Here is an 8,210-nt window from a genome sequence, read left to right as displayed (position 1 = left end):
AGAATATACAGCGTATGGATACAATGTAACACTACAGACACTGGGGCTGTGTGACTGAGAATATACAGTGTATGGATACAATGTAACACTACAGACACTGGGGCTGTGTGACTGAGAATATACAGTGTATGGATACAATGTAACACTAGTCACTGGGGCTGTGTGACTGAGAATATACAGTGTATGGATACAATGTAACACTACAGACACTGGGGCTGTGTGACTGAGAATATACAGTGTATGGATACAATGTAACACTACAGACACTGGGATGTGTGACTGAGAATATATATTACTATGTAATTGAATGAGGTCATGTGACTGGTAAAATAAAAGCTATCTCAGAACAAAGACTTTGTTATACTATAGGCTGCTATTACAGTGTACTAAATAAGAAAAAAGGGGGGTGTTGTAGGTGCACTGTCTCTAGCATTACTGATATCATACAGCTTAGCATATAATAAATAGTGGAGTTTGAACCCCTATAGTGTTAGGTACTGCAGCAGAGTGGAGTCCCTTGCCGCGGGGCTGCAGCTTAATGCATTGATCAATACATAACTAAACTCCACTATTTATTATATGCTAAGCTGTATGATATCAGTAATGCTAGAGACAATGCACCTACAACACCCCCCTTTTTTCTTCTGTAGAACTACAAGTCTCAGTAGGTAGCACCTCACATTACTGGCAGCTATAGGTGTGCAGTCTAAGGCCCCTCCCTAGCAAACTAAAAATGTACTAAATACACAGTGAAGCACAACCTTTGTGACAATTTATTGAAGGCACTAAGCTCCTGATCATGTGACCCGTTATCCACCAATGAAGGGAGACTAGTCTTTGATGGTGACGTTCAGTTCCCACGTGACTATCTGTTTACTAGACTTCCGGATACTACATACACGCCGGAGTCCGATCATGTGAGCATAACAATAAGTGTTGCTAGGGACCCTATCCAATAAGGTCAGAAAGAAATAGTCACCTAGCAACACAGTTATATACAACAGAAACAATTGGTTAGTTGCAAAGTAACCATTAACTCATACCTAACCAGTGGTGTGTTTAACATTAAGAAATAATGAATACAGTTAAACTATTTTATATTTATTTTGTGTATGTAAGAAATCTGCTTGCCTCCTTAGTATATGTTAAGTAATAGAACAATTGATATCATGTGACAATCACCCCTTCTGTTAATCTCCTATATAATAGCCCAGATCTGTCACTCTGTGACGATGTGTTGATAACGCTGGGGGCGTGGCTAGGAGCTCTCATTGGGCTAGCAGCAGGTCTATCACACCCAGTCCACAGCTGATTGGGCGAGAAACGCCCTCCCACACAGGTTACATCCAATGGGAGGCTCTGCCCTTTGGCTGCGGTGTGTTCCCAAAGCAGGATTAACAATGAGGTTGATGGAGCTGCAGTTCCAGGCACACACCCCAAAATAGGCCCACTGCATCTGCAGCATCACACCCTCCAACACTTTACACATAAACATTGCTGCAAATTTGATAAGGGGGTGTGGCCATGGGTACAATGGTGTGGCCACGCCCCCTTTTCTATACTTTCAATGGTTTGGAGAGCCAAAAAACGGTGCAGACCATAAAATAAGGTTCTGTACCTGGTAAAAAGGTGCAGCTGGAGGGTATGTCACTGCATCTGCAGCAAGTCTCTGCACTGTACATAGGGGAAAACATCCTTTTACTGCAGCATCCTATGGGGGTCATTCCGACCTGATCACGGTGGCATTTGCCCGTCATTTTTAGGCCGCGGTCCGGCCAATGCAGGTGTGGGCGGACCGTGAAGTGGGCGGGCCGCAGCGGCTGTGTGACGTCACACGCAGCCGCTGCGACCCGGCCAGTGACGAGTAACTCCCGGCCAGCCGCAGGAGCTGCACTGGCTGGTAGTTACTCTTCAAGTACAAAAGCATCGCCGTTGTGCAAAGCTTTTGTACTTGCGTGGGGGGGATGGCCTGACATGCGGGGTGGACTAGCCCTGTGCTGGCCGTTCCCCCGCATGTCAGTGTGAGTGATCGTAGCTGTGCTAAATTTAGCACACCTATGATCAGGTCGGAATGACCCCCTATTGTCCTGCTGCCAGTCCGCCTGCCCCCTCCGGCATCAACAATCCCCACTCCCTAGCTGCGGCACAGGTGGAACAAAAGCTGCTGCGGCCACCGGCATAGATGTGTATGAAAGCGGCGCAGCGGAAGGCTTTCATAGCCCTCCCAGCGCCGCATACTCTCTGAGCCCCAGAGCCTCCTCTGCGTGTGATGTCATAGAAGTACCTCCCCGCCACAGCCACGCCCAGATCCCCAGAGGCCCTGACTCTGTAACACAGCACCTGGCCTGCCGGCCTGGAAGCCCCGAGATGGCTAATGTAATGGATAGAGGGGGTGATATCGCGGTGGGTAATGTCTGGACACTGACACTGCACCTTGAAAAAGTTGCTTGTATTGCAACGAAACGCGTCAGTGCGACCTGCCTGCTAGTGTTTACTCCCTCACCTTTTGGAACTATTGGATCTGGACCAAGCCCCCTGTGACAGGACGATACCGTACGGAAGCACTCGCAGCTTCCGCGTCCCGTTGACTGCACACAGAATGGAAGGTCAAGCCGCACGAGGCCTGACCACATAGGGGATTCCCGCTTACTGTCAGTAACCGCCTGTTACTGACTCCACCCACTGCGCTGTGGGCGGGTTCTCGCTGCCACCACCAAACTCCTAACCTGCCGTGGCGTTTGGAACCACGGTTCTGCTCTGTATGTGCCGACGCACTGCTTTACCACACCTGTGTGGTGTCGACGAATCCCCACTAGCCACTTGCTAGGCCTCTACCGGTAGCTGGCGGAAGGCGGAGCTTGGAGACGTCAGGTGCTTCCCTGGACAGCCGGAGGACGGGGCTAGGTTTGGCCTAACCCTGTTGGTCACAAGATGAAGCAGTCTTCTTGAGGCAAAGGTGTTTATTGCTCAAATAACCTTTAAAAAGGCTCCTCCCTATTGCTAGGGGCAACAGCATACAATTAAGATGTTTCAGCAGAAGAAGATGTTACAATACACAATCCTATGGGCCAACTGCCCTTCTTTTATCCCTCTCCAAGACCCCTTACCACAGGGGGTAAGCCCGCCCTGTGGTGTACAACCAATCAATGTTTACCCATGAGCTGTGCATGCTCTGGACTCATGCACACCTAACATTGTCCCCAATGGACAGTGGGGAGTGGTCGGTCTCCTTTGACTCTCCCATCTGGGAGAGCAGGATACTCCCACGGTGCCGTTCAGTCTGGCTGGGGGGAAGTTTTCCCTCCTAAATCTGACTTCCAGAAACCTGCCCGGGACCCCTCTCACTGCCTGCAGCCTGGATTTGGGCTCCAGAGCTGGGCAGCCTGGCTCCCCGGTCCAGGTTTCCTGGCCACTACGGCTAATCTCCATGGAGCTCCAAGAAACCACTCAGCTTGTTTTATAGCTAAGCTGCTCCTCTTTCTCCCTGTCCCCATTGGAACTGTGAGGCTGGATGGGAAAGCATTCCGTTTTTAGGGAAAAGGTCTGGGAGAATCCATCAGCCTGCACAGCTATGGATTCCCCCCTCCTGGGACACACAATCAAGTAAGTGCATTTTACCTTTACATACATTACATTTAAATCACACTGTACATTTCCCCTTTTAAATATACACTGAGCCTGTGCCCTGCACAGACTCTACATACTCAGGCACTGCAGTGCCTTACAACACACTGTATGTCATTATTTTACACAATGTTTTATTTAACTGCTGTGCTTCCCTAGCCCTGCAGCCTGGCTGCTAGGGCTCTCTCTCAGTGCTGGAGGTATGGGGCTGGCTTCCCCCATCCTCCAGCCTGCCTTCCTGCCTCTGGGGTTCCAGGGAGCTGACTCTCCCTGTCCCCCCAGTGTGGCACTACTCAGTGGCCTCGCCGCACGCAGCGGCGCACCCCCCTGTACCGAAGCCCGGCGGCCCGGGACACTTGTCCCGGCCGCCGTGACTCTGGCTCTGTTGCAGCGCTGAGGCGCCGGGAGCGTAGCTCCCGGACCCCAGCGCTCATCAGCCTGCTTGCCAGCCTAATTCACCCACGCCGCTAGGGAGCCGGCTAGCCCGGTCACCCATGAGCGGCGCCTGTCTGGTGGCCTCGCTGCAGCGTCCCCCCCGTCCCGGCTGCTGCGGCTGGCCACCCGTGCTGGGCTGAGGCGCTGGGAGCAGAGCTCCCGGGCCCCCAGCGGCGGCTCTCACATAGAGCACTGCAGCGGGAGCCGAGCTCCCAGCCGCAGCGCTCACCCTTCTCCCCGGCGCGCACACTCCAGTGCGCCCGGGGCTACACTGACCGCTGCCGGGAGCGGAGCTCCCGGACTCCGGCGGTCAGCGGCTGCCTCCTCTCCCCCGGCGTGCACACTCTGCTGAGCGCGCCGGGGGCTGTCCTCCCTGCTGTGTCCCGGCCGCCGTGACTCTGGCTCTGTTGCAGCGCTGAGGCGCCGGGAGCGTAGCTCCCGGACCCCAGCGCTCATCAGCCTGCTTGCCAGCCTAATTCACCCACGCCGCTAGGGAGCCGGCTAGCCCGGTCACCCATGAGCGGCGCCTGTCTGGTGGCCTCGCTGCAGCGTCCGGCGGGGAGCCGGGCTGCAGCGCACCCCCCTCGCCGGCTAGCAGCCCGGGACGTCCGTCCCGGCTGCTGCGGCTGGCCACCCGTGCTGGGCTGAGGCGCTGGGAGCAGAGCTCCCGGCCCCCAGCGGCGGCTCTCACATAGAGCACTGCAGCGGGAGCCGAGCTCCCAGCCGCAGCGCTCACCCTTCTCCCCGGCGCGCACACTCCAGTGCGCCCGGGGCTACACTGACCGCTGCCGGGAGCGGAGCTCCCGGACTCCGGCGGTCAGCGGCTGCCTCCTCTCCCCCGGCGTGCACACTCTGCTGAGCGCGCCGGGGGCTGTCCTCCCTGCTGTGGTCTCCGGAGGGGTCCGGGACCACGGCACAGGTTAAAATACAATTTTAAACATTAATAAAACACGGCGCCTAGCGCCCACAATACATTTCAAATTTGGCGCCAAGCGCCCCTTTGTCTTGGCAAATGGCGCCGGGCACTAGGGATTAACCCCTTCAGTGCCAGGGCGGCCATTTGCCTCGTGGCTGGGGCTCTCCGGCCACACTCCTCCCCCCCCATTCAAGCGGGTCAACCAGGGACCCATGTCCCAACGATTTGGGTCCTGGTCCCGCAGTCCTTAATGAGGTTACCGGGAGTTCTTTGGGGGTTCAGGCTCCTCCTGACGTGACAGTCCATCTGCATTGCTATGAGCCTTGCCTTGCTTGTGGATAATATGGAAGTCATAAACCTGAAGAGCAAGGCTCCACCGCAACAGTCTGCCGTTTTCCCCCGTGGTGTGTTGGAGCCACCGTAATGGATTGTGGTCCGTTACCACCGTAAAATGGCGGCCATACAAATAGGGCTGAAGCTTCTTCACAGCCCAAACAATAGCCAAACACTCCTTTTCAATTGTGGCATACCCCACCTCCCGCGGTAGCAGCTTTCTGCTCAAATAGGCCACAGGGTGCTCCTGCCCATCCGGCCCCTCCTGGCTCAGTACTGCCCCGAGTCCGTACTGTGACGCATCAGTTTGTACAACAAAGTTTTTACTATAGTCCGGCGCCATCAGTACTGGGGCTTGTACTAGAGCAGTTTTCAACGACTGGAATGCCAACTCACATGCGGTCGTCCAGTCAACTATCTTGGGGAGTTTCTTCTTAGTCAGATCAGTCAGGGGTTTGGCCACAGAACTAAAGTCAGGGACAAAACGTCTGTAGTATCCTGCGATCCCTAAGAAAGCCAGGACCTGTCTCTGGGTTGTGGGCCGGGGCCAGTCGCGGATCGCCCCCACCTTCGCTGGTTCAGGCTTCACCTTACCTCCCCCCACACGGTGCCCCAGGTACTGTACCTCTGTCATCCCCATTTGGCACTTGTCTGCCCTGATGGTCAGACCTGCCCACCGAATCCTCTCTAACACCAACCCCACATGGCCCAGGTGCTCTTCCCAGGTTCGGCTGAAGACAGCAATGTCATCCAAGTAGGCCTGGGCGAACTCTCGGAACCCCTTCAGCAGGTCATCGACCACACTCTGGAAGGTGGCTGGCGCATTCTTCATCCCAAATGGCATCGTTTTGAACTCAAACAAGCCAAAGGAGGTGATGAAGGCGGACCGTTCCTGAGCCTCGGGAGTCATTGGTATCTGCCAATACCCCTTGCTCAGGTCGAACGTAGAGATATACTTCGCCCCAGCCAGCTCGTCTAACAGTGCGTCACTGCGGGGTAGGGGATAGGCGTCGGATTTGGTTACTTCGTTCAACCGGCGGTAGTCTACGCAGAACCTGGTTGTCCGGTCCTTCTTGGGAACCAGTACAACGGAGGCGGCCCAGGGACTGTTGGAGCGCGTGATTACGCCTAGCGCTAACATCTCCTGCACCTCTTGGTAGATACTCGCCTGCGCCTCTGGTGAGACCCGATACGCGGGTTGCCGAATCGGCCTATGCTCACCAGTGTCTACATGATGGGCACGTAGGGAAGTCAGCCCGGGCTTCCTGCTGAACTGGGCCTCAAAGGACAGCAGCACTGACTCCAGCTGCTCCCTCTTGTGGTTACCAAGCTCACTGCTCCAGCTAACTTCCTCTACACCACCCTCACCCTTGGCATCCGCGAGGAGGTCAGGAATGGGATCTTTTCCTGGTTCCTCCATCGGCAGGCAGCACACAGCGGCTACCGACTCCACACGCTCGTGGTATGCCTTCAACATGTTTATATGGTAGGTACGCTGCCTCCTACCATCGCTGTCAAATGACACCACGTAGGTGATGTCGCTTAGGCGTTTTGCAACCGTGTACGGTCCCACCCAGGCAGCCTGGAGCTTGTTCTGACGTGTGGGCACCAGAACCAGCACCTTCTGCCCTACTCCAAAGACCCGAGCACGCGTGCCCTGGTCATACCAAGTCTTCTGCTTGGTCTGTGCTTCCGCAAGATTCGCTTGCGCTAGTCCCATGAGATTTTCTAACCGATCTCTGAGCTTCAACACATACTCCACCACGGACTCATCCTGGTGGTTCAGCTCCCCCTCCCAAGACTCCCGGAACAGGTCAAGAGGTCCACGGACTCTGCGGCCATATAGTAACTCGAAGGGCGAGAATCCGGTTGACTCCTGGGGCACCTCTCGATATGCAAACAGGAGGTGCGGCAGGTATCGCTCCCAGTCTCCTCCCTCCGAAGTCACAAATGCCCGTAGCATCTGCTTCAGAGTGCCATTGAATCTCTCGCAAAGTCCGTTAGTCTGGGGATGATAGGGGGCAGTGCGGAGTTGGCGCACTCCGCACTTCGCCCAGAGACACTGGACCAGATCACTCATGAACTGCGTCCCTTGATCGGTTAGGATCTCACTGGGGAACCCTACTCTACTAAATATGCCTAGCAGAGCGTCCGCTACCTTTTCCGCAGTGATGGCGGACAGAGCCACAGCCTCCGGATACCGGGTAGCATAATCCACCACGGTGAGGATGTATCTCTTCCCCGATCTACTGGGCACAGGTAGGGGACCGACTATGTCCACAGCCACTCGTTGGAAAGGTTCCCCGACTATTGGCAAAGACCTCAGGGGAGCCCGAGCACTGGGGCGTCCCAGCCGTTGGCACACATCACAGGACTTACAGTAGGTCCGGACGTCATCCGACACTCCGGGCCAAAAAAAGTTCTGCGTCAGGCGCCTCAGTGTTCGGTCCCTCCCCTGGTGTCCCGCCAAAGGAATTTCATGGGCAACTGACATCAGTTGCTCCCGAAAGCTCCTGGGAACCACCAGTTGAACTTGCTCCCGCACTGGCCTATCCCCTTCTACCTTGGCTACCCGGTACAGTAACTGTTTCCACCAGGTCACACTCCCTGCCCCCATCCCAGCAAGGCCGCGGCCAGCTTGGCGCCTCATACCTTCCAGGGATGGGTCAGAGAGCTGAGCTTCCCTAAACTCCTGCCTGCGGCCCTCACTTTCTCCTAAGTTTGGACACTCTACAGGGGGAATATTGGGGTCAGTCAAGTTGGGGTCAGTCATGGTAGGGTCGGGGTAGTCACTCATACTCACCGCCGGAGTTGGCAAACCACTACGGACAGGAGCATCACTGGGCACCCGCACAGGATTCAACAAACTGGAACAGACATCCTCTGCGTTGCTAGGGGACGT

At 55.5% G+C, this 8,210-nt stretch overlaps 1 protein-coding gene across 1 annotated transcript; it reads right to left on the bottom strand.

The window, feature by feature from the left end:
• Window positions 1-5,207: 5,207 nt before the first annotated feature.
• Window positions 5,208-7,835, bottom strand: LOC134944454 (uncharacterized; the record flags this gene model as incomplete). Its single annotated transcript, XM_063933027.1, has 2 exons — window positions 5,208-5,900; window positions 6,993-7,835. Coding segments are annotated over 2 exons (1,512 nt in total), but the record flags the coding sequence as incomplete, so codon positions are not given.
• Between the last annotated feature and the right edge of the window lie 375 nt (window positions 7,836-8,210).

This window comes from Pseudophryne corroboree, chromosome 7, assembly GCF_028390025.1.
Source record: "Pseudophryne corroboree isolate aPseCor3 chromosome 7, aPseCor3.hap2, whole genome shotgun sequence".
In the NCBI taxonomy this organism is placed as follows: Eukaryota; Metazoa; Chordata; class Amphibia; order Anura; family Myobatrachidae; genus Pseudophryne; species Pseudophryne corroboree.
Note: the sequence above shows the minus strand (reverse complement) of the source record. Positions and strands in the feature narration are given on the sequence as shown.